This window comes from Acomys minous (assembly GCF_964271855.1).
Source record: "Acomys minous genome assembly, chromosome: 17".
Classification (NCBI taxonomy): domain Eukaryota; kingdom Metazoa; phylum Chordata; class Mammalia; order Rodentia; family Muridae; genus Acomys; species Acomys minous.
Window position 1 is genome coordinate 60677082 of NC_140500.1, and position 24851 is coordinate 60701932.

Below are 24851 nucleotides of genomic sequence, written 5' to 3' on the forward strand. Positions count from 1 at the left end.
AGACATTTTTGTGATATCTTGGTCTTTGACCACCCAGGTGACCGTGAGACACCTCTGATAAGTCACTTGTTCTCTTGATCAGCGAGGCCGTGGGGTCTTCAGAGATCAGGGTGTAACCAGAGTACATACTCTAAGAAGAAGAGTCACAGGGGACCTCAGGCTACGTCTGATCTAACGCAAAGGTTATAATTGTATGAGGGTCCACACCATGGCCGAACAGGTGTGTATGGGATGTGTAACTTACCAAGGAAGTCCCTGAAGTTCACCAGATTCATTAGGCTCCTCCCTTCCCTGGCATATCTAAGCTGCGGACGTTGTGACCACTTCGCCAGATCCGGGGGAAGAGTTCCAGGAGCCGAAACCAATGCAAGCACAAGAAGATCTTTATTCTCGGCTCGAGCCGGGCTTCAACCATCACCAACGCAGTGGTATCCGGAGAAGAGCCGCAAGCTCTGAGCTGAGGGTAGTTAATAGGTTTCTGTCCCTCCCAGCGCACCCAAAGGAGGGGAGTTTCAGCATGGCAAGCTCGGCCCTGTTGTAGGGCCGCGTACTAAGCCTTCATGACCATTAGCTAGATGGAGCTCAGTATTTGCTTGATATGACGGGGGCACAAAGCATGACTTGTTTAAACAGAACCAAGAGCCTGTTTTCTTGTAGCCATTTGTCCCTCGTGCCAGAGAGGTGCCCTTGACTTAGGATTTCAGCCTAGAAAGTGGGACAGTGGGCAAAGTCATTCTCTTCTGTAACTTCTCCCTGCTGACATTAGGGGCGCTGTTACCTAGAAAGGCTGAAAAGCTGGTCAAAGGCTAGGTAATGGGGCACTTATCAAAAGCATCAATTTATCTGATCGAGTTGGAGAGTCAGGGAGTAGTCATATCTGCGGGACTGGTTTACATCAGCTTCTAGCAGGTGCAGATCTCAGCAGCTCTGGATAGGTAAAAAATCTGCTGAGACAAACACAGACTAAGGACAGAAGTTAAAATTGTGTCTATAAGACAGCTGGAGTAGGGTTATGCCTTTGAAACCCAGTAAAAACATAAACATTCTTTTATAGATTGTACAGACTTTTTTTTTTTTGTTTTAGCATGATGAGATGCACCCTTAAGTCTATACTCAGAATTCAACCAAAAGGAAATTAAAATCTTGAGCCTGTGACTGATTAATAAGCAGTAAGCACTCCATCAGTTTATCAGAATTCTATTGATCTCATTCTTCATATATTTTAAATCTGCAACTTGCATTTATATACCTTAAAACTTCTCTTAAGATCCTTCAACTTTTATGACTTGCACTTACCAAGATTTAAACACTTTCTTAGACCCTCAAACATTTCTTTTATAACTTGTATTTCTCAACCCTTAAACAGCTCTTATATAGGCCACAGACTTTTCTTTTTTTTCCAGACAGGGTTTCTTTGTGTAGCTCTAGGTGTCTTGGACTCACTTTGTAGACCAGGCTGCCCTCAAACTCACTGAGATCCTCCCGTCTCTGACTCCCCAGTGCTGGGATTACAGACATGTGCCACCCTTCCAGGCTGACAAATTTTTAATTGTTTATGACTTAGGACCTTGAAAGTACTAAAGCAAGGTAAAGTCAGCTGTGATTGGCTGGTACCCTGTGGCAGGCCTCTCAGTGTCTGAGCTCAGTCCCTTTATTTGCACAGTTGAGGCAATCTCTGCCTCATAGAATGGTTAGAAACCTACAGGAAAAGATGAGGAAATGCCCATCCAGGTTGCTAAATTGATTTTTGCCTGTATTTGCCACCTCTGGATGGAAAGAGAATGTGAGCGCATTGCTTTTTAAATTAATAAAGTCCAGAACTCCTGGGACTGTGGATCTCCATATATGGAGACTGGTATCATCAACATCACCCAGAAAACTGATGGATGCAAGCACTTGAGCACCAGGCCAGGAAGTTTAATCAGGCTGCAGAGCATTGAGCTAATAGCAATTTATGTTCGGTAAGCCTTCCAGGTAATCACTGTTCACATTTTTCAAGTGTGTGTGTGTTGGGAATATGTTTTTGCATCCATCCATGCACACATTTGTGGAAACCAAAAGAGTACATTAGATGTCTTTCTCTATTGCTTCATACTTTATTTTTCTGAGGTAATGTCTCACTGTACAGCCCGGCTAACCCGGAACTTGATATCTAAACCAGTTTAGCCTCAAACTCTGAGATCAGCTTATCTCTGACCCCCAAAAGCTGGGATCAGAAGCCTGCAACACCATGCCCAGATCACCATTTTCTTTTCTTGGTTTCTAAAGACAGGGTTTCTCTGTGTGACCTTGGCTGTCCTGGACTCACTTTGTAGGCCAGGCTGACCTCCAACTCACAGAGATTAGCCTGCTTCTGCCTCACAGAGTTCTGGGATTACAGGCATGTGCCACCATGCTCAGCTTTCCTCTCTCTCTCAAATATGATCTCATTATGTAGCGCTGGCTGATCTGGAACTCTCTATGTAGATCATGTTTCTGCCTCCCAAGAGCTGGGATTAGAGTCAAATGCCACCTTGCCCAGTCCCCCACTATTTTTTGAGACAGGGTCACACATTGTACCTAAAGCTTGCTATTCTGGGCTAGGCTGGCTCAGCAGTGAGCTCCTGGCATCTGCTCATCTCTGCCCACACAGACGGGGTTACAGACACACGCAGCCTTGCCCGACTTTACGTGAGTGCTGGGGATTTGCACTCAGATCTTATTGCGTTCACACCAACCGCTCTTAGCCAAGGAACTGTCCTAGTTTACACTGCACACTTTTCTAGGGCCATCAGCGGGAACATGTATCCAGAGTCCACCTTAGTGTGGCAGACTTCAGAGTTGTTCCTTTGCCTTCGCCTGGGAAGGTTCAAACTTACTATGTAGCCAAAGAAGAGAAGACGTCAGGACCCCTCATTCTCCTGCGTCTGCCTCACAAGTCCTGAGCTTCTAAGCCTCTGCCACATCTGATTTGCATAAGCTCCCTACCAACTGAGCTGCAATGCGGAGGACAATTGGTTTGGTTGCTTTGGTCTGGTTGCTATTCAGAGACAGGGTCACACCCTATAATGCAGCGTGTGCTGTGTAGTCCAGCCTGGCCTTGAAGTCTCAATTCTCCTGTTTTGGCTTCCCAGTTAATCAGATCACAGGCACGAACCATCATGCCTTGCTTCTAGCTGCAGTTTTGTTATCCAAAGTTGGAGCTAAAGAAAAGGTAGGACTGGCCGGGCAAGAATTTACGGAACACTGGAAGAAAGGAAGTGATGGCTCAGTACCAGCTAACTGGACCCTGTTGTTTCAGCTAAAATGATTTGTCCTGGAACTGTTTGGGGGAAAGGCTGGGGAGAGGTAGTGGGTTTGGTTTAAGGGGTGATTTTTTTTTTTTGAGACAGGGTTTTTCTGTGTAGCCTTGGCTGGCCTGGACTCGCTCTGTAGACCAGGCTAGCTTCGAACTCACAGCAATCCACCTGCCTCTGCCTCCTGAGTGCTGGGATTAAAGGCGTGCACCACTATGCCCAGCTCAGTAATTCTTTTTTTTTTTTTTTTAAGATTTATTTGCCGGGTGTGGTGGTGCACGCCTTTAATCCCAGCACTCGGGAGGCAGAGGCAGGCGGATATTTGTGAGTTTGAGGCCAGCCTGGTCTACAAAGCTAGTCCAGGACAACCAAGGCTACACAGAGAAACCCTGTCTTGAAAAACCGGGAAAAAAAAAGATTTATTCATTTATTATGTATACAATGTTCTGCCTGCACATACACCCGCATGCCAGAAGAGGGCACCCAATCTTGTTATAGGTGGTTATGAGCCATCATGTGGTTGCTGGGAATTGAACTCACTACCTTTTGGAACAGCAATCTGTGCTCTTTAACCTCTGAGCCATCTCTCCAGCCCAGTAATTCTTACATAATGGCTACTTAAGAACTATTTTTCTGCCCGATGGTGGTGGTGGCAGAGGCAGGTGGATCTCTGTGAGTTTGAGGCCAGCCTAATCTACAAAATCAAGTCCAGGACAGCCAGGGCTGTTACACAGAAAAACCCTGTTACAAAAAACAACAAACTAACCAACCAACTAACCAACCAACCAATCAACAAACCAAAAAAAAACCCTTCATCTGCCATTCTTGGTTTGTGGGGGTTGACAGGTCAGGTGTGGGTGCTTCAGGGACCCTACTAGAATTCCTCCTGTCTCTCAAGGAATGCCTTCCTTTTCTATGGGGTATTTGAACCTTCAGGAACATCAAATTTGTTTCCTTGCCCCCCTGCTGCAGACTAAATCAGGTCCACTGAGCTAAATCTCCAGTTCCATATACAACCTTTTTAACATTGTGAAATGACACTGTTGTTTATGAAGGGCATGAAATGAAAATTTAAAAAACTAAAAATATCAGCTAAGGGGACAGGTCAGTGGGCAGTATGAGGACTTGAGGGCAGACCCCCCAACTCTTGCATAAGAAGCCTGCCACAGTGCACTGTTATCTTACTGCTGGGGATGTAAAAGACCCTGTTTCAAAACATGAGGTAAAGACAGGGAGCTGGCTCGGCACATTCTGCTTTTGAGGAGGATCATGTTCAGTTCCCAGCACTCATGTCAGACAACCCGCAACTGCCTGGACCGCCAGCTTCACGGGGTAACCAACGTTCCTGGCTTCCTCTGGGACCTGTACTCACCAGCACACACACACACACACACACACACACACACACACACACACACACACACAAATAAAATAAACTTTAGAAATTAGGGGATGCCAGGCATGGTATCACGTACAGAGACAGGCAGACCTCAGAGTTCAAGGCCAGTCTGGTCTACAGAATGAGTTTCAGGCCAGCCATGGCTACAAAGTGAGACTTCATCTCAATAAAATAAGGCATCTCAATAAAATCAACAAGTTGAGGAAGTCACCTGCTTTCGTGGACCCACACACATGCATTCACACTGGCACACACTTGCACACATATACCAGAATATACTTGCAGTCATATGTACACGAAAGACAGTCCCTCCCCTCAAAAGCCTTTACAATGTTCTAATTAAATTTTGTGTTGGGACACATTCATGGCTATTCTCACACTGGCTTCTGGATACACCTTTAAATAATGTTCCCCCTCCAGGAGTTCGTAACTTCTTCTGAACTTGAATCACAAGACCCTTAAGTACCCTGCCCACTGCTTGCTGGACACCAACCCACTTCTGACAAGCAGGGTTCCATTTCAGGAACCTCAAGTTCAGAGGCATCACAAAGGAGGTGTCCAGCTATCTTGGGTTTCCTGGGAGTGCTGGGGGTATCAGTGTGAAAACCCGGCAGCAGTACTGGACAACTCCAACAGAGAGGACTGGCTGCTGGCAAGGTCCACAGAGAAAGTCTAGGGAGTTGGTGATGGAACAGGGTGGGGCAGGAGCCAGGCGTTCCGTGCTACCTGGGCTTTATGGAAGGCTGGCCCAGTTGAAGGGTACGGTTTGAATATGACTGACAGATTCTTAGCCCTGTGTCAGTGGCCACGGTCTCTGGTGCATGCCATTTGCTTTTCCAGTTGCTGGGTTTATAAGGTCTAGCGCTGAATTCTCTGCTGTTACCCTCTGCAGTGGCCTAAGATCTCTCTGCCATTCTCTCTCACGCCATCGTATCAGCCGAACCTAAGTAGTGCTCTTCTGCTTGGCCTCCCTAAAGCCTTGGTTACAGTACAGTGCCTGCCCCGATTTCCTTCTTGGTCTTCTTGCCTAGCTCCCTATACATCTTTTGCCTCTTAGCCATCTCTTTGGGGCCAGGATCTGAAGGAGCTGAAGGCATGTGCTTTTGTTTGTGCCACAAAACGAGACCAAACCATTTCAGGGCTGGAGACATAGCTTAAGAGCACTTTCTCTCTCTCTCTCCCTCTCTCTCTCTCTCTCTTCTCTCTCTCTCTCTCTCTCTCTCTCTCTCTCTCTCTCTCTCTCTCTCTCTGTGTGTGTGTGTGTGTGTGTTTTCCCCTGAGACAGGGTTTCTCTGTGTAGCCTTGGCTATCGTGGACTCACTTTGTAGACCAGCCTGGCCTCGAACTCACAGCGATCCACCCGCCTCTGCCTCCCGAGTGCTGGGATTAAAGGCGTGCACCACCACGCCTGGCTTAAGAGCACTTTCTATTCTTGCAGAAGACCTGGGTTCTGCTCCCAGCTGACATGGGCACATGGAGCAGCTCACAACTGATTGTAACTCCAGTTCCAAGGGATCCAACACCCGCTCTTCTGGGAGTGTGGGCACCAAGCACACACACAGTACACATAAATACATGCAGACAAAACACTCATATGCATCAAGTGAAAATGAATCCATCTTTGAATAAAAAAAAGTATGCTGAGCGTAGTGGCGTACATCTTGGATCCCAGCACTGGGGAGGTAGAGGTAGGAAGGTCTCTGAGATCAAGGCCAGCCTGGTCTATGAAGTGAGTTCCATGATAACCAGGGCTACACAGAGAAACCCTGTCTCAAAAAACAACACACACACACACACACACAACCAAAACAAAACAAAATAAGACTTGTGTGGGAAAAGACTAAGGGGGAACCAGTGTCTTGCCACCTGCAAGGGCAGTGCCCTTGGCTTCCCTAACACCAGACTAAAAGTGTGTTCAGTTGGCCTGTCCTGATGATGGAGTCTCACAGAGGGCTTGGATCTTGTGTGAAGACACCAGGATCACTCCTTGTCTTCCATCCAGCTTTGTTCACCCTCCCTGGAATTTCCTCTTCTCTGCCCTCTAACCTGTAGCTGAAGCCCTAGCTGCAAAGTGGTCCCCTAAAGACTATCGGCAGAGGGCCCAGGGGTAGAAGTGGGTGTGTCCTCTGTCCAGAGACTGGTGTGTCACTGTGTCCCATCATAGAGTTCTGTGTGTGTGTGTGTGTGTGTGTGTGTGTGTGTGTGTGTAAGAGAGAGAGAGAGAGAGACAGAGAGAGAGAGACAGAGAGAGAGAGAGAGAGACAGAGAGAGAGACAGAGACAGAGAGAGAGACAGACAGAGAAACAGAGAGACAGACAGAGACAGAGAGAGAGAAACACAGAGAGAGACAAACAGACAGATAGACAGAGACACACACACAGAGAGAGAGACAGAGAGAGAGACAGAGACAGAGAGAGAGACAGACAGAGAAACAGAGAGACAGACAGAGACAGAGAGAGAGAAACACAGAGAGAGACAAACAGACAGATAGACAGAGACACACACACAGAGAGAGAGACAGAGAGAGAGACAGAGAGAGAGACAGAGAGAGAGAGACAGAGAGAGAGACAGAGAGAGAGACAGAGAGACAGAGAGAGAGAGAGAGACAGAGAGAGACAGAGAGAGAGAGAGAGACAGAGACAGAGACACAGAGAGAGAGACAGAGAGAGAGAGAGAGAGAGAGAGAGAGAGAGAGAGAGAGAGAGAGAGAGAGAGAGCGCACGAGCAAGCATGCGTGCCAGGAGCCTAGGTTGATCTAGAACTCTTGATCCCCCTGCCTTCACCTCCCAAGTACTGGGATCACAGGTGTGCACCCACACTCGGCTTAATGTGGAGCCCTTAATGCGCGGAATCTAGTAATTCTTGATTTAGAGAAAGGGGAGAATCACATTACCAAATAGGGGCCACCCCAAAGGTTAGTGCTGAGGTCTCCAAGGCTGCAGGCAGCGTCCTGGGAACAAAGGTGGCCAGGAGCGGGCGGGCGATGGCCGGAAGCCCCCGCTGGAATCCTGCCCACTTCCTCTCCATCCAGTGTCTCCCAAAGATCAGCTGGGTCTCTGAAGAGCAGCTGATGCCTACGTCCAAATCCTTACCTCAAGCCTCTTTTGAAAAATGAGCACAGCCGGACACCTACCTTTTACCTTTTAGGGTTGCTACCCCGGCTAAAAGAAGCACCACGTTTTAAAGGAGCCGCAAAGCAACAGAACAGAATTTCCCAGTGAGTAGCTGATTGCTTCGGTTTGAGCGCAGAGCGCGTTCTGGATTGACGCGTCTGGCAGCATTAGCGGCGCCTTTATTCTTAAAGAGTAAGAAAAATAGGAGTGTGGTCTGAGGGGCAGAAAGGGGCTAAACGGGTCTCTCCCCTCCACCCGGTGACCTAGACAAGGCCCCTAGCAGAGGCAAGGAGTGCAGGGCCCTAGAATCCAGGCCCGGCAGCGGCTTTGCTTTCAATCGTCCACCTGTATCTCTTCATCTGATAAGTGGGGCTCAGAATCCGGCCCTAAAGGACCAGGGTCCGGGCTTGAAGCGTTATCTGGCAATGCTAGGTGGCACAGGACTCCGGGGGACAACGTGCATAGAGAGGCCACGTCTGCTCGCATCTCCTCCACATCTCGCTTGAGCTTGGCACGACGGTTCTGGAACCAAGTGACCACTTGCGCATTGGCCAGGCCCAGTCGCGCAGCCAGTCCGTCGCGCTCCGACGGTGCCAAGTACTTCTGGAAGACAAACCGCCGTTCCAGCTCCAGCACCTGCTGTGCAGTGAAAGCCGTACGCGACTTGCGGCGTCTCCGGAGGACACCAGAGCCAGGACCTGGTGGCGCCTCCGGGGCGGCTCTGCCTGCCGGGATGGGAGGGAAATGTTGTCAGTCTCCAGTTTTAGAAGAACTGTAGTCTGGGTGGGAAAACTGGGGTCGCAGGGCTCAGGTGGGTGGCTGGGGGCGACCAGTACCATGATCTCTATACAGCAGGTCAGGACCGGAATTCGGTGTGCAGCAGGGCTCTGGGAGTGCTGGTGACAGAGAGATGAGGTTGCTTATGCAGAGGAGTTGGGGGTGGGGGGGTGGGGGTGGGGGTGGGGTGATGGTGGGACTGAGCAGAAGCGGTCTGGTGCTGGAGTCAAGGCCGTTTTGGAGACGATCCTCTGGCGCCTCTTTGGAGATCCAGGAAGTAAGTGGTAATAGGTTAGAAGCCAGATATAGGTCGAGTGACCTGGTGGCCATATAAGCCCTCTCCTTAAAAACACCAGGTCTCTTTCCGGGAGCCCGAAAGGGAAGAGAGGCAGAGAGGCGCTTCCTGCCAACGGTGCTGCAAGGACACTCTTGCATGTGGCTCGAGAAGTGACCTGTTGGGGCTGGCGTTAGGCAGTTGGGAGGTCTCATCTTTCTGCCTTGTCCTAGAACTGCCTCACTCCTTTCTAGCCTACAGCTCAAGTCTTTTGTCTATTCCGCGGCCTTTCTTGTCGCGATTGTCCCCGCATACAGCGAACGCACCAGCGGGTCCCTGGATTCTCTCCCAGCCCAGCGGTACCCACAGTCCCTGCGATCCCCCCCCCCCCGCCCCCGAACAGCTGCAGAGTCTCAGAACTAACACTGGAGACCTGTGGGGTCCGAGATGCAAGGGTGGGCAAAAAGGACCGGCCAGGGTTGGACAAAACTTTGTGGTAAAGGACGAGAGAGAGAGAGAGAGAGAGAGAGAGAGAGAGAGAGAGAGAGAGAGAGAGAGAGAGAGAGAGAGGGAGGGAGGGAGGGAGGGAGGGAGGGAGGAGGGAGAGAGAGAGAGAGAGAGAGAGAGAGAGAGAGAGAGAGAGCGCCTCAATTCAAGTCCGCCACCTTGCAGGCGTGTACCTTCAGATGCCTGTAGAGCACCCAGGTCATGGCCCAGGAAAGTTTTACTAGCCAGCTCCTCCAGCGCGCACAGTGGTGACTCAGGATCAGGGCCGGCATCTGGAAGCTGTGGCGCCGAACGTGCTCTGGGGACCATGCTCTGGCCTAGGATGTCTGCGATGCTAAAGGGTGTCCTGCGCTGGCGTCCAGAGTTCATGGCAAGCAGGGTTATAACGATTCCGCTTCCAGCTGTGCTTGGCTCCGCAACCTCCTAGGCCCCCCAGCGCTTCCGATCTGGGCCCCCTGCCTCGGATCCGCCCCCTAGAGCTGGGTTGGAGCCCCAAGTCCCCTCCTTCTGCACCCCCACCTCCCTCCAAGGGCCGCAGTGAGTCTGGAGCCCTTATTTCTTCTACAGGGTGGAGAGAGAAAGCCGGTGCCTTTTGACTTTGAGGTATATAGCTCTGTGCACATTCAAACTGGGCGTGCTTCCCTGGATTGCATGCGGCCTGGCTCCCTACGTGAACACTCTGGCTCATAAACTCCTGGGCAGTAAAAATTGCTTTCCCTGGCCCCAAGGGCTGGGAATTTGCAGAGTTCTGAGAAACAGCAACAGGGCTGATTGCTGCGTTTGGATCCTGGCCTTAGCTAGGAACTCACTCGGCATCCTAACTTGGCCTTATCTTCTCCATCCAACCCTGGAAAGGGGTCTTAAAGAGAACACGGTGGCTGGAAATGGTTGGTGTAGTGTGGGAGTGCAGGATCAAGACTTGGGGGAACCCTACCTAGAGGAACGGGGACAGGTAAGTCTACCATGCTGCAGCCTAGAGGATCCAAGAAGTTAAAACACACCCAAAACACAGACTGGGCTGGCACTACTGCTCAGGGAGGTCCCTTGCTAGTGACAACTGGTCTCCACAGAGGACCTGCGCATCTTACTGGCTTACCAATGGGGCTTCTCTTTGTCATCTTAGTCAGCTCTCATAGTTCAGATGTGATTTCCCCGTAGGGTCACTCTCCAGGAAAGACTACTTGAAGGGTGGACCACACAGACCCCCCCCCCCCAGCCAGGTCACATGTCAGGCATCGCTGGCAACTGCTGTTTGTATTCTCTGTCCCTACATCTCCCCCACATCTATCTGCACCTGGGCTAGCATCTCATGACCATCTTCAGTTGCAATGAAGTCGCTCTGCGTCAGCAAAGCCAGGTCAGCAATGCTGTGAGGGCCTGGGTTCCTTTTCTACTTTATCCACTGCAAATAGCTGAAGGCTGCACAGTTCATAGGTATAGGGACCGGCTACTCCCACAGGACAAGCCCCTTTGTTGCTAGGGCACATGCAAGTTGCAAATCAATATTCTTTAAGTTGTTGTTGTTGTTTTATATTATTCTGAGACAGGATCTCATTGTCCTGGAGCTTATTATGTAGACTAGGCTGGTCTCAATATTATCTGGAACGAAAGGTGTATGTGATTGCAATTTTAATAGATTTATTTACGGTTGAGCCAGGGTCACACTCTATAGCCCAGGCTCTGCTCAAACTCAAACTAATCGACCTGGCTCATTCTTCTGTGGGATGAGCCACTGCGCAGAGCCAAATTTAGCATTCTATTTGCGTTTGTTTTGTTGATAGTGAAATGAAAAGCCAGAACAGTCTCTCCTGGACTGTCGCCCGTGTCATCTTTCCTGGAAACCTCTGCATCTCCCACAATTATTTGGTGTTCATTTGTCTACTCCTTAGGGAAAGTATAACTTAAGAGTTTGGGTGTCCCAAACAGGTCTTAGGAGAACCTGGGCTACAGGTTCCTTAACAATGGGACCCTTGATGTAATAAAAAGTCCCCTCTGGTGACACTCCCAGCCTGCAGGCATCCAGACCTTCCTGGAAGCCTGGGGGATGCTCTTGATGCTCAGGGAGCCACTGCAGGGTCAGAGAGCAGAGCCAGGCCACAGCGGAAAGCTGATCTGCCTCAGAGCCTTGTCAATTGGTTATTGGGGTGGGGGTGGGGGGCGGAGGGAGTAGAGAGCCTCTCCTTCAAGCCTCAGCCTTCAGCACAGCCCGTGTGGTTTTACTTAATATGCAATTAAAGCAGATCCCGGGAGGCAGAGGGAACTGCCCTACCGCTGCCTGCCGCATCCCTGTTCTGTCACACAGCAGACACTGCAACCTCTCCTCCAGTATCCATTATGTGGCTTTTATGTCCTTTTTACCTCTGCTCTCAATTACCTCTGTGTGTGTGTGGGAGGCATGTGGGGCTCCCTTGAGGGGCTTTGCCTTCTTCTCCTTCCATGTCTCCTGCCTACCTCCTTCCTTGAGCAGATGGGCTCAGGTAATGGATGGGTGGGTCCTCAGACACACGTTTGGGGAAGACAGAGAAGTGGGGAGGGTAGAGGGAAGATGTCTCAACGCCAGAGACTGACCAAGGACATACCAAGGCCAAGAGACTAGTCCAGACGGTCTTGGAGCCATTGAGGGGGCTTCTCCTGGGGCTAAGCATCTGGAAGGTAAGCTGGGGGGGGGGAACCAGATCCGCAGAGGGGGACCGGAGGAGGGTGAGTGATTAATGAGGGATATTAAGAGATTAAACCTGGATTCTGGGCTTGAGGGGAGCACTCAGCTGTCTCATACTTTTCCCTGCAGCAACTGGGGAGCATAGAAGCTTCCTGGTACCCAGTTGTTTTATGCCCACAGGTCCAGCACACAGGGGTCCTGGAGGATCCAGGCTGCCTTGACTGTCATTGTCAGGCAATTTTTTCTGGTCTCCAACCTCCTCTCTCTCTCTCTCTCTCTCTCTCTCTCTCTCTCTCTCTCTCTCTCTCTCTCCATTGTCCCTTGAGACACGTTAGGGGCCTTTTCATGTAAAATGGGGTGCTTACACAGACCTCCATTTCCTTCTGACACTCCCTATGGCACTTAGGTCTGTTCAATAAATGACTGTCACTCTCAGAGTGGCTCACCCCACACATCCCTTTGAATTCTGAGTATAAAAGCAAGCTGGGTTGGAGGCTGCTCAGAATAACCTCTTTGGGGCAGTGGGCAAAGGAACATGTCAGAAGCTAGTGGCATACACCTTTAATTTGAGCACTCGGGAGGCAGAGGCAAGTGGGTCTCTGAGTTCAAGGCCAGCCTGGCTTACTTAGTAAGTTCCAGGATAGCCAGGGCTACATAGTGAGACCCTGTCACACACAAAAAAATAAAAATAAAAATAAAAAAATAAATATAAAAAATAAAAAAATAATAAATAAGGCTAATGGAATAATTATCTCACAAAGCACTTAGGGATTGGGAATATAGCTCAGTTGGTAGAGGGACTGCCTAACACACAGAAAGAAAGAAAGAAAGAAAGAAAGAAAGAAAGAGAAAATCCAAGCAAGGTATGTGGGGGAGGTCCCCTATCTCTGAGTGATTTTGGGTGGTTTCCCTAGGCGCTAGAGTTGAAACAGGACCTTCTTATATAGCCCAGGGGGTCCTAGAACTCACGGCAATCCTCTTGCCTCAACCTCAGAGCCACTTGCACTCAGCTTGGGGCAGTTTTCTTTTCTTTCTTTCTTTCTTTTCTTTTTCTTTTCTTTTCTTTCTTTCTTTCTTTTTTTTTTTTTTTGTGTGGTGGTGGTGGGGGGAGGCAGTTTTCTTTTTCAGATTGTGTAACTAAGAGGTGACCAGATCCTGCCCCTCATGTTTTACGTGTTACGTTAGAAATGGTGAGTCGGAAAGGGTTTTGTTTTTGAGTCAGGGTTTCGCTCTGCAGCCCTGCTCACTGTTCTAAAGTCCTTTCCCTCAGGTGGCTTGAGAGAGACAGAGTGAAGGACATGGTGCTGTAGAGGAGAGCTGGTGAAACCTCAGGGGCCAGGAAGGACAGGGTAGAACAAGCAAGGGCTGGGCTGGCCTTCCAGGGCAGGGCCACGCCCCCAACACCCCCAACACTCCACCCCGGGCGGGCGAGAGGGCGCAGCGCCAGGGGGCCCTGCCACCAGGCCCGCGGCACAATGCGCACTGAGCGGCAAATCTTAGGAATCTCAAGAGCATCAAGTTCCACTGGGTTCTGCACTCCCTCCCACAGAGGCATTGGGGTGATTTCCCAATCTGAGATGACAGTGACCTGGGGGCGGGGTGGGGGTGGGGTGGGTCAGGGTGGATAGAAAGAGGAAAAGGGGATTTGCAGCTGCGCAGCATCAGCAACCACTGAAGACACCACAGCTACTGGCACTACTGCGCTGACAGGACAGCGGCTGCGGCTGCGACCGCTGCTGTCCTGTCGACGTTTCAGCCAGATCCAAGCAAACCGTAGCACCATCAGCTGCCTCCAAGGCTCAAAATAAAGGCCACATCTCCAAGGGTAGGTGTGCAGAGCTCCTCAGCTAGGACCCCCTAGTCTTCAGGCACAACTTAAATAAAACCACCATCACCACCACCATTCATTTAGCTCAGGGTGGGATCGGGCACAGGTTTTCATGGATGCAAGCTGCTCCGTGATGTTTTTAATTTTATATAAAAAATATTCTTTGAAAATTTCGTACTTCCTATTTTGACCATATTCAACCCTGATTCCTCTGATCTCTCCCTCCGCTCCTGACTCCCCCTTCTTTGCTTTTTCGAGACAGGGTTTCTCTGTGTATCCTTGGCTTTCCTGGAACTGGCTCTGTAGATGGCCTGGAACTCATGGAGATCCACCTGTTTCTGCCACCCAAGTGCTGGGATTCAAGGCATGCGCGCCACCACGTCCAACCTGACTTCTCTTTTTGTTGCTGAGCTGCAGCCACGTCCAAACGCAAGCTCCTTTGCAGAATGCTAGGGACAGACAGAGGTCTAAGTCACGCAGTGCTCAGCTTAGCAATGCTCCTCCTGGCTTCCGCCCATCACCTCATAGGGCGGGTGCACAAACAAACCCTCGAGAACTGAGCTTGTGCACGCTGACTGCATTCGGAAGGCAGCGCGGGAACGCTTTTGGGATGTTGAACCAAAGCGAACGCCGTTGAGTCAGCTCCTGTGAACAGCTCTGCTGTGCATGGAGGAAGGAGGGACCCTGGAGGCGAGACCGATGTCCTCCCCTCCCCACACATACCCAGCTTTATAGGAACGAGGCAGAGAGACCGGAAGCTTTAGGAATGCGCGCTGGCCCAGATCCGGGTCATCTACCTCAGACAGTTTTTATTGCTGGAGACAATCTTACTTCCTATTCCGTGCAGGCTGGCCCGGAACTCCTGGTAATACTCCTGCTTCGGCTTCCCTAAGGTTGGGATTTACACATGGCAGTCACTTGGCCGTCAGCATCTGCAGCACTTTTGCCTTGGACCTATAGTCTCCATGTGTCCCAAGTGACTTGGTGAGGTTTCCAAACAACATAATGAACAATGGAAAAGTACCAGATGCAAGCTTACGCTTTCTTTTTCTTTCTCTTTTTCTTTTAGGCAGGGTTTCTCTGTATAACAGAGCCTTGGCTGCTTGGGATTCACTTTGTAGACCAGGCTGGCCTCAAACTCAGAGATCCATCTGCTTCTGCCTCCTGAGTGCTGGGAATAAAGGTGTGTGCCATCACACCCAGCCCAACTTAGGCTTTCTTAGCTTATGAAGCCTGCATCCATCCACAGCCTTCTAAACTCAGCTATGTGCCAGGACCCTCCCCTTGAACTCTGGGTATCAGCCTTCAGTCACTGAGATGTAGGCTTTACACTCCGGTTTCCTCCACATTTAATACTGGCTGCTCCCGTGGCTCATCTCAGGTTGGGCAGTGGCCTAAAGGTTTCTTCAGAAAGTCCTAGGTATGACTTCATTATTTCTTCTGACTTCTTGAGTCATGGTTTCTTTGTATAGCCCTGGCTGTTTTGGGACTAAAAGTGTGCCCTACTTCTGCCTGGCTTTTTCTTTTCTTTTCTTTTTTTGGATACTTTCTGACTCTCCAGGACACTGGCTGGGACTACTGCCAGAGCCTAGCATGTACTGTGGGCTTTTACAGACGAGACATGCCCTGGCCTGGCCACACCCCTCTTCTATGAAGCTCATCCTGGTGTCTTCCACATGGGCTCCTTCTCAACTGCCCTTTCCCCAGCTTGGCTTCACTGGCTCCCCACCCTTAAGGCTAGCGGACTGTCCTGGGCTCAGACCTGCTCCATTAGATGCCTTTGTGGGGTTTTCTTTCTTGTCTGTTTCCCAGGCTACAGAACCAGAATGCAGTTATTTGCATTTTTCCTTAAATGTTATCCTTCTTGCTCTTCAGCCCTATGGTGGCCGCGTGCCCTCCTTTCTTGACATGAATTGTGACACTTCCATATACTGCCGCAGCGTACGAGGACAGCAAGAGATGCCGTCTGGTCGGCCTTCCTTCACCAAAGGCTGGGTTTCAGGTCACCATGGGCCTCTGTCCCTCTTCTGTGGCAAGCCATGAGGACAGTTGGTAGATGGAGGAGACCCTTCCCAGTGAGAGCAGGGCAACTTCTGAGGCCCAGGCCCCAGGTCACAGCTTCCGTGTGTAGAGCTTAAGAAGGGAGGTGAGACGTGCTTTTTAAAAGCTTTTATTTCAAAAAATAAAGCCACAGTTAATTTCACATAAATATTTGGGGGGGTGAGGGGTGGGGAAGGGGGTGGAAGCAAGCCTGGCCCCTACCTCCTCTTCTCTTTCACACTGTATTGTAAAAGCAAAGGAGATGGCTAAGGAGAAAAAGGCAAAGAAGTAGTAAGTGGGCTTGTCAGCATCTGCTGGACCCCACAGTCCACTGTGCACCTGCCTTACCTTGCCGAACCAGCGGGACAGCCATATCTGCTTCATTGTCATGTGATCAGGGAGAACCTCATTGTCAAAAAGGAGCTGTACCTAAAGGGAGGTGGGGCAGGGAACAGTTCTTAACAGTGCTGGGCAGAGACTTGTCCCTTCTTTGTGTGTCTGTGTGTGTGTGTGTGTGTGTGTGTGTGTGTTGTGTGTTCATTTGCATAGAGGCCAGAGAGCAGCTCTGGGTGTTGTTTCTCAGAATCCATCCATCTGTTGTCTTCTCACTGGCCTGGAACTCAATGGAGTAGGGTAGGGTAGCCTAGTCACAGAAGCCCCAGTACTGGGATTACAAGTTTGCACCACCACACTAGGTTTTTTTTTCCCCCCATTTTTGTCTTTAGGTCTGGGGACTGATCTCTGGTCCTGGTGCTTACAAGACAAGTGCTTTGCTGACTGAGCTGGCTCACCAGACCTCTCTCCCACCTTTTCCCCCCCTGTTTCTGAAGACAAGAAGCCAGACTGGCCTGGAATTCCCGATATAGCCTAGGCAGGCTAGCCTTGAACATGAAGCCATCTTCCTGCCTTCAGCTTTCTTCCACCAAGCCAGGCATGCCCCTCCCTTCCTGTCCCTTGTTCTTCAAGGGACCTGGTAGGTTTACTTACATGCTGTGGATTTAGCATTAGGCGGTGACACAGAACCCTTCGGAGGTGGCGTACCTCAGCTCTAACAGAACATCGGACATACTTGTTCTAGGGACAGGGAAGAGAGGAAGAAGTTCGTGTATGTGAGGGAAGGGTTGCTGGGAGAAGTGCTCCTTCAGAGAGCCCCTCCCTCCAGCCCCTCTCACCTGAAGGACGTTTTTATTCTTGTCTTTGCCAGAACTGGACAGAAACAGACACAAGTTAAGAGTATTGCATTTTCCCTCTCTCCCCGCCCTAGATCCACTTTCCTCAAGGGAACAGGCACCCTCGCACCCCTCGACTTTTCCCTAAGCCCCTTGGCTGATTCTGGGTCACCACTTAGTTATCACATCACGCAACCTCCAACCTGCCCCTCACCTCAGCCGCTCCAGGCACAGGCTCAGCTGCTCATCATAGCGATAATAGTGGGCTTTAGAGTGGTCAAAACTGCTGAAGGGGAGGCCAAGGTTGCTCAGGGCTGGTTCTGAGAAAAAGTACATACTGAGGAGGCTGGTACAAGCTCCATGCACCTTTTCCCCAGAGAGCAAAATGGGGCAGAAGAAATGCTCCGAGGGTTTTACTTGGCCTCCCCCCTCCCCCACCATCAAGAGCATACCTTCCCCACTGGGCTGGGTGACTCTGTCCAAGCCTCGGGACTGATAGAATTCGCGAATCCGTTTCTCTTCACCTAGGAAGGGGTGAAGGGCGGCCATGTTAATTCTCTTTGTCCCGGATGTTGTTGACCTCTTTCTCTCTTTATTTTTATTTTATTTTATTTTTTTGATTCCCAACAAAACTGCCGCTCGCGTCAAGCTGCCACCCAGCATGAGAGTCAGGAGGCCCCACAAACACAAGGTGGCCACTCACTGTCTTGCAAGCCTGGTACTAGCTTATACACTATGTCCTGCATGACCCGATCCAGTTTGAGATTGAGCAGCGGCTGCGTCTCGTGGATCTTGATGTTGCACATGGGGCAGTACTTGCTGGTCTGTAGGTACTTCACGATACAACTTTTGCAGACTGTAAGAGGAGGAAACGCAGATGCTCAGGCCCTTTGGGAACCCGACACATGGGACAGACAGCACAGAGACTGGCAGCCAAGCTTGGTACGGACAGGGCAGGATCCAGGACACTCACAGGTGTGGAGACACTCTGTGATGGTGGTGGCATCCACGAAGTAGCCCGCGCAGAGACAGCAAACGATATGTTCGTTCAGGTCTTTGATCTTCACTCGAACCTCCTCCTGCGGACACACCCTCCGTCACTCTTTACTGGTCTCACAAGCCTTCCCCACCCCATCCTTTGCACTTCCCAGCCCCAAAGCTGTTTGTCACTGGATTCGGCAGTCAGCCCGCGACAAGGGGGGGCGGGGTTGAAGTGAGCTTCCCCTCCGCCCAGCAGAGGGCTCCGCGCACAGCGGGTGCCCTCTTCTCCGGTACTCTTCCCAACCCTCCTTTCCCTAGAGAGAGACTAGACGCCGTCGGAGACACAACGCGCAGGCGTCCTGGTCCAGCATTTGGCAACCCTGCCAGAACCGCGCGTGCGTACAGCGCACCCCGTTGCTGCGCAGGCGCACTGCGTGCCGGTCCCGCCACCGCCCGTCCTCTCGCCCGCTTGGGCTCGCACAGCTAACAGACCCCAGCAGTAACCCCGCCGCCCCTGCACCTCGTTCCGTAGCGGGTCCATCTTGTACACTGACTGGAGCTGGTTCCGAAGCCTCATCGCGATCGCAATCTGGCCCCCCTGAGGAGACGCCATCTTAAAGGCTGATCCCAGCCCGCCACTTCCGGTACCGCCTGCGGGGCGGGACTTGTCTCCTAGCAACGAGGGCCTCACATTCTCCGGATTGGCTAGGCTTCTGGCACACCCCGCCCTCGCCCCCCACCCCCCGCTCCCCGAGTGCTCACCTGAGCCTGCTAGCCCCCCCTTCTCAGTGGTCTTTAGGGAGTAGTTGGGGGGGCAGGGGATAGTGGGAGATCATGGAGCTGGGTCCCTGTTGTGCACGTTCCCAAGGGCGTCCTTCCGACGGCACACACCGACCTCTGGACCAACTTCAGGAGCTTGTGATAGATAGCTGGTGCCTTAGGATACGGAGGCCGAGCGATCACCGGCCGCTCCAGCTCCGGAGCGTGGGAATTCTGCCTGAGACGCGACCTCGCCCCAGACCCCGGGTCCTCACTCTTCACTGCAGCCCTGCTTGACTGAGGCGTCCGCGTTGCTGAGCAACGTCCGAGTGGCGAGCTTTTCTCCGCGCTCCGCGGATGGAGTTTCTCCGGGCTTCGCGAAGTCTCGGAGAGGGTGCCTTGGGCGGGGTGGGGAGGGAGAGACCCCGGGGAACGTGGCGATCTTACCCCCCACTCTCTCCATGCTGCCGGGGGTGGGAGGAATAGGCCCTGGTTAATGATGATGATTTAATCATCGGCGCCTGCGGAGGCCTGGGACAGACTAATGCAGAGCAGATGCCGAAGGAGGAGGGGAGGACTGACCTTAGGATACTTGGGTAGCGAGTGCCTGCGGTAGCATAGGCCCAGGCCAGCACTGGGGGAGGACACAGGAGTCCCCCCTGGGGCGGATACACTGACATCAGTGGGTCCTTAACACCAGAATTTAAAAAGAATAAAATTTCTCTGAAGCGTTATTAGCATCGAGTACAGTTGGAGATTGGAGCCAAAGGGGAGATACAAACGGAAACTTAAAAGGCTTTCTGTAGAAGCTGGAACTCTGTGGGCATGATCGACACATGGAAGAGGGCTATAAATGTGATGGAAATAGGAAAGGAAGTCAGTCTGGAGGGGAACCACCAAAGAAACAGGTGTGGATTGAGAGTGGTAATACAGAGAATGGGGCCGGAAAGAGTTGGAATGATTCAATTCCAACAGGGACCTGGCAGAAAGGAACGTGTGTGTGTGTGTGTGTGTGTGTGTGTCCCCATAAATGGAATAAAATGCCCTCCTCAGAAAAGCATCAAGCATGTATTAATGACTTGTTGAGCAATTAATTCCAGCTATGGTTCACCTCTCTAGAGTAAGCCATGTCTAGTCCCCACTGAGCCATGGCAGGTCTTGACTGCTTCCGCTGACTACCGTGGCTCCCTCTTCAGTCCTTCCCACAGAGTGACTCTGCTCATGGCTTAGAAAGACCACACTTTTTTGTTGGGTGTGTTTCTCATTTTGACCATGGTGCTAGTTTAGTGGATATGTACATATGTTGAGACCAATTAGAGTATACCCTTTAAATACTTGTAGTTTAGGCAGTGGGGTGGTGCACACCTTTAATCCCAGCCCTGGGGAAGTAGAAACAGGTGGATCTCTGTGAGTTTGAGGCCAGCCTGGTCTATAAAGGGAGTTTTCAGACAGCCAAGGCTAAAACAGAAACCTTGTCACACAAACAACAACAACAAAAACAAAAGGCTGGACAGACGAGGTGACACACACCTTTAATCACAGCACCCAGGAGGCAGAGGTAGGCAGATTTCTGTGACTTCAAAGCCAGCTTGAGTTACAAGCAAGTTCAGGCCAACCAAGGCTACACAGAGAAATCCTGTCTTGAAAAAAGAAAATAAATGGTAGCAACCAACCAACCAAACAAAACCCTGCAGTTTATTGTCAGTTAGACCTCAAGGAAACTATTAAATAAAGCTATAGGCCTGTAATCCCAGCACTCATGAGGTAGAGGTGGGGAATCAGGAGTTCAGGGTCATCCTAGGGTACAAAGCAAATCTAAGGTCAACCTGGGCTACATAAGACTGTCTCATGTGGGTGGTAGTGGTACACGCCTTTAATCCCAGCACTCAAGAGGCAGAGGCAGATGGATCTCTGTGAGTTAGAGGCCAGCCTGCTGGTCTACAGGGGGAGTTCCAGGACAGCCAGTGCTCCACAGAAACCCTATCTCCCCTCCTCCTCCTCCTCCTTAAAAAAAAAAAAAGAAAGAAAAAGACTCAAAAACAACAAGAAGAAAAGCAAACAATAAGTAAATCATTAAATTGAAAAATCAGATTGTTGAGCCAAGTGTGGTGGCACAGGCCTTTAATTCTACCACCCAGGAGGCAGAGACATGCAGATCTCTGAGTTTGAGCCAGCCTGGTCTAGACAGCAAGTTCCAGGACAGGAAGGGCTACACAGAGGAGCCCTCTCTCTCTCTCTCTCTCTTCCAAGACAAGGTTTCTCTGTGTAGTCCTGACTGTCCTGAACTCGGTTTGTAGACCAGGCTGGCCTCAAACTCACGGAGATCTGCCTGCCTCTGCCTCCCGAGTGCTGGGATTAAAGGTGTGCGCCACCACCCCCCTGCTGAGAAGCCCTGTCTCAAAGAACCAAAATAAATAAATAGACTCCCCCCCTTTTTTTTTGTTTAAGGTATTTTAATAGCACCAGGGTTACAGCTCTGTAAGAGAATACTTCTCCCAGGCCCTGTGTTGATCCCTAGGAACACACACACACACACACACACACACACCTGAACAAATCCAGACGCTGCAGAGATGGCTCAGATGCTAAGAGCACTGGCTCCCTTGGGTGTGCTTCTAACACCCACAAGAAAGGTTTCCAACAATCTGTCACTCTGGCTGCAGAGTTAGAGGCCAGCCTGGTCTACAGAAGGCCCTAGGCTGGCCCCCACAAGCACGCCAGCATGGATGTGCTACACACACACACACACACCCACACACATATATATATGTGGAGGCAAAACACGCATGCGCACAAACCAAACAAAAACTAAAACAAAAGCTTACAACCAAACAACAACAAAACCCCGAACTCGATTGCTTCCTTTTCAGTCAGAGCCAAAGCCTTGCAGGATGTCTGCAGCCACACTGGGCTCCTCACGGTTCGCTCCATAGACATACTAAGATGGGCTTGGCTCTGACACCTCAGCCATGCACGCTTCCTCCTTCTTTCAGGTCTCCATGAGGCTTCTGTGTTCCTGCTGTGTAAATAACTCGGGCACCTGCCCTTTAGTGTCACTGCTCCGTTTCTTCTTGTCATGCTTTAGCACTCTCAACACTTGTTCTGTTTTGGCTCTGTTGGGTTTTTTGTTTTGTTTGTTTTTTCAAGACAGGATTTCTCTGTGTAGTCTTGACTGTCCTGGACTCACTTTGTAGACCAGGCTGGTGGTTTTTTTTTTCCCCATGGAGACCTGCCTGCCTCTGCCTCCCAAGTGCTGGGACTAAAGGCGTGCACCACCATGCCCAGTGATAAGTATTTTTTCAAATGTAACTTGTTTGTTTGTATGTTTGTTTGTTCCAGACAAGGTCTCTCTGTGTAGCCTTGGCTGTCCTGGACTCGATTTGTAGACCAGGCTGGCCTTGAACTCATAGTGATCCGCCTGCCTCTGCCTCCCAAGTGCTGGGATTAAAGGCGTGCACCACCACTCCCCAGCCAAATGTAACTTATTTTTGTGTGTGCATGTGCACACTAAAGTGAGCACATGTGTGTGCATACATGTCAAACTCTGGTGTCTTTAGTAGAATCTTGAGAGACCCTTGATAATAAGGCTCCTTGATAATAAAGATAGCTGGCTGGCTGTTGGCCCTCCTGTCACTGCCTCCCCACGGCTTCACCATACCCAGCTTTTCACTCAAAAGCTGGAGATCCAACTCAGAGCCTCACATTTGGATAGCAAGCACTTTATTGGATGGGTTTTCCTGGTTTTGTTTGTTTGGTTGGTTTTTGTTTTTTGAAACACAGTGTTCTTCCATCTGGCCTCAAACTTTTGATTCTTTGCCTCAGCCTCCTAAGGTAGCTAGAATTACAAGCAGGCACCACCATGTATCTCTCCATTGTGTATTCTATGGTATCTCTTTATATAGTATGTAGAAATTATATTATTTGTTTCTAACATTCTTCTAGGCTTTCATCAGCCTTTCATACTAGAATGTAGCTTTTTCAGAGTTAGGTGCCTCCTTCTCTCTGCTGTTTACATCTCTATCTCTGGGTCTGAGCATATACCAGGTGCTAAACTATTCTGAATGGGGGCTGGAGAGACGGCTCAGCAATTAGAACACCCAGTGCTCTCGTAGAGGACATGAGTTTGGTTCTCGGCACCCATGATGGGCAAGTGGCTCACAACTACCTGTAGCTCTGGCTTCAGGAGATCCAGCCTGCCTGGCCTCCAAGGGCTCTTACACATATGTAGTGTGCATAAACTTAAGCAGGAAAACACAGATGGACATACCATTCAAAGAAATCTTTTTAGAATGTTCTAAATGAAAAAATGTAGGTGATGGTGACAGCTTAGGTTAAGGGTTTAGCAATGGAAATGCAGGAGTGGGAGTGTAGTTAGAAATGCCACACACCTGTAATTCAGCGCCCACAGGTAGGAACAGGAAGATCAGAGCTCAAAACCAGCCATGGCTCCATAGCAAATTCAAGGCCTGAGCGACAGAAGACCCTGTCCAAAGAAGAAGGAGGCAGTGGCAGCATTTTAAACTTTAAAGGAAAGCATAGCAGAGGGGAAGAGCCAGGGACCTTACGGGGTGGGCCCAGGGTAAGAGGGTGATGAGGAGTGAGCCTCCAGCCCGCTGGACTTAAGGTAGCTTCGGAGAGGTGGGTGGAGCTGGTCAGAAGGGTGGAACAGAAGTGAGACTGGAAAGGTGAGGCTCACGTGTCAGGAGGCGCCAACGCCGTCCATCCGCGTGGGTGTGAGAATCCAACAGGCCTACTGCAATAGATGAAACCTGACTAGATGCAGAAAAGCTAAAGCCAGAGCTCTGAAGCACACTCACATTCTTCAGCAGAGGAAGCGAAGCCAGGGGAGGAAGGCCATAAGCAGTAACAATGGAAGCTCACATTACAGAAAGCAAGGGAGACATAATGAGACAGGGCTGGGGGTATAGCTCAGTGGGAGGACACTTGTCTGGCGTGCAGGAGGCCTTAGGGTCAATCCCCAGTGCTGAAAACAAAAACAAAAACGAAAAGCAAAAACAAACCAAAAGCCTAATGAAAGGACATCTCACGAGCTGGTGAGACAGTCCAGCAGGTAAAGGTGCTTGCTGTCAAGCCCAATGACCCGAGTTCGAACCCAGGACCCACATGGTGGAAGGAGACAACAGACTCAAAAGTTGTCTTCTGACCTCCGCATTCATACTGTGGTACATGCACACGCTCACATGTGTGTGTGCGCACACACTACACTAAAAATAAATGTAATTTGAAATACTCAGAAGGCAGAGGCAGGTGGGTTCCTGTGAGTTCAAGGGCAGTTTGATCTACAGAATGAATTCCAGACCAGCTAGGGTTATACAGTAAAACACCCACCCATCTACCCCCCCACCCCTCCCCCTGCTGGGAATAAAAGCTGAGATGTAGAAAAAAAACAGTCTCCAGCGGGTTACCACAGGGACAGCCGAGGAGGAAGAGATGGAGGCCGTACACATGGACAGAAGGAGGGAAAAAAGAAATGAAGATGTCACTAAAGAAGTCAGGCAAAGGCTTCCATCCAGATGAGGAGATTCTGAGGTGGCCTGAAGTGGGAAGGACTGAGCTGACAACAGACATAGTGACATAAGAGTTGGGGGCCATCTTGAAGAAGAGCATTGAGGAGAAAGGAAAAGAAGGAGCTGAGGTGATGCACTCAGCCCCTCCCCCCCAAGCTGCAGCCTCAAGGGTTCAAGGACTCAAGGGGGGTAAATGAGCATCGTGGTACAAAAGAAGAGGTAGGAGGATGGAGAATTTAAGACCAGCTTGGGCTGGTTTTAAAAAAGGGGGGAGGGGCAGTTAGGGGGAGAAAGGAAGGGGGAAAGAACCATTTGAGGGTGTGGGTGTGTCACAAACACATCTGGTAGGCCAGGAGCCGCACTTACCTACAGCCTCCATCTTCATCTTGAACTGGCAGGAACCAACAGAGATGGAGGCAAGAAGAGAAACTCCTAGGTGGGCCTGCGGCTGACAAGATTGGATGGCCTGCATCCTTACAGAGAGAGAGTGCCACCTGCGCTGGCCTCAAAGGTGACAGCCAGCCGGGACTTCACCGGTTTCT

General features: G+C 50.5%; 2 protein-coding genes and 1 long non-coding RNA gene across 4 annotated transcripts; 1 reads left to right on the plus strand and 2 right to left on the minus strand.

The window, feature by feature from the left end:
* Positions 1-8120: 8120 nt before the first annotated feature.
* On the minus strand, positions 8121-9714 carry LBX2 (ladybird homeobox 2; the record flags this gene model as incomplete). Its single annotated transcript, XM_084765956.1, has 2 exons — positions 8121-8512; positions 9519-9714. 2 exons carry the CDS (start codon positions 9712-9714, stop codon positions 8121-8123), a joined length of 588 nt encoding a protein of 195 aa, XP_084622082.1.
* A 6272-nt stretch (positions 9715-15986) lies between these two features.
* Positions 15987-18661, minus strand: PCGF1 (polycomb group ring finger 1). 2 transcript variants are annotated; one of them, XM_084765776.1, is made up of 9 exons: positions 18543-18661; positions 18015-18120; positions 17745-17897; positions 17494-17565; positions 17256-17361; positions 17045-17078; positions 16860-16946; positions 16221-16301; positions 15987-16138 (listed from the first exon to the last, which is right to left on the minus strand). In XM_084765776.1, the coding sequence occupies exons 1-9, from the start codon at positions 18633-18635 to the stop codon at positions 16091-16093; spliced, it is 780 nt and encodes a 259-aa protein (XP_084621902.1). In that variant the 5' UTR covers positions 18636-18661; the 3' UTR covers positions 15987-16090. The 2 variants fall into 2 exon arrangements, with proteins under 2 accessions (XP_084621902.1, XP_084621903.1); XM_084765777.1 differs by lacking the exon at positions 18543-18661 and adding an exon at positions 18317-18406.
* LOC311588255 lies at positions 18526-20781 on the plus strand. Its single transcript, XR_014776128.1, has 2 exons — positions 18526-18666; positions 18891-20781. It is a non-coding gene; the product is annotated as an uncharacterized lncRNA (long non-coding RNA).
* Positions 20782-24851: the final 4070 nt, after the last annotated feature.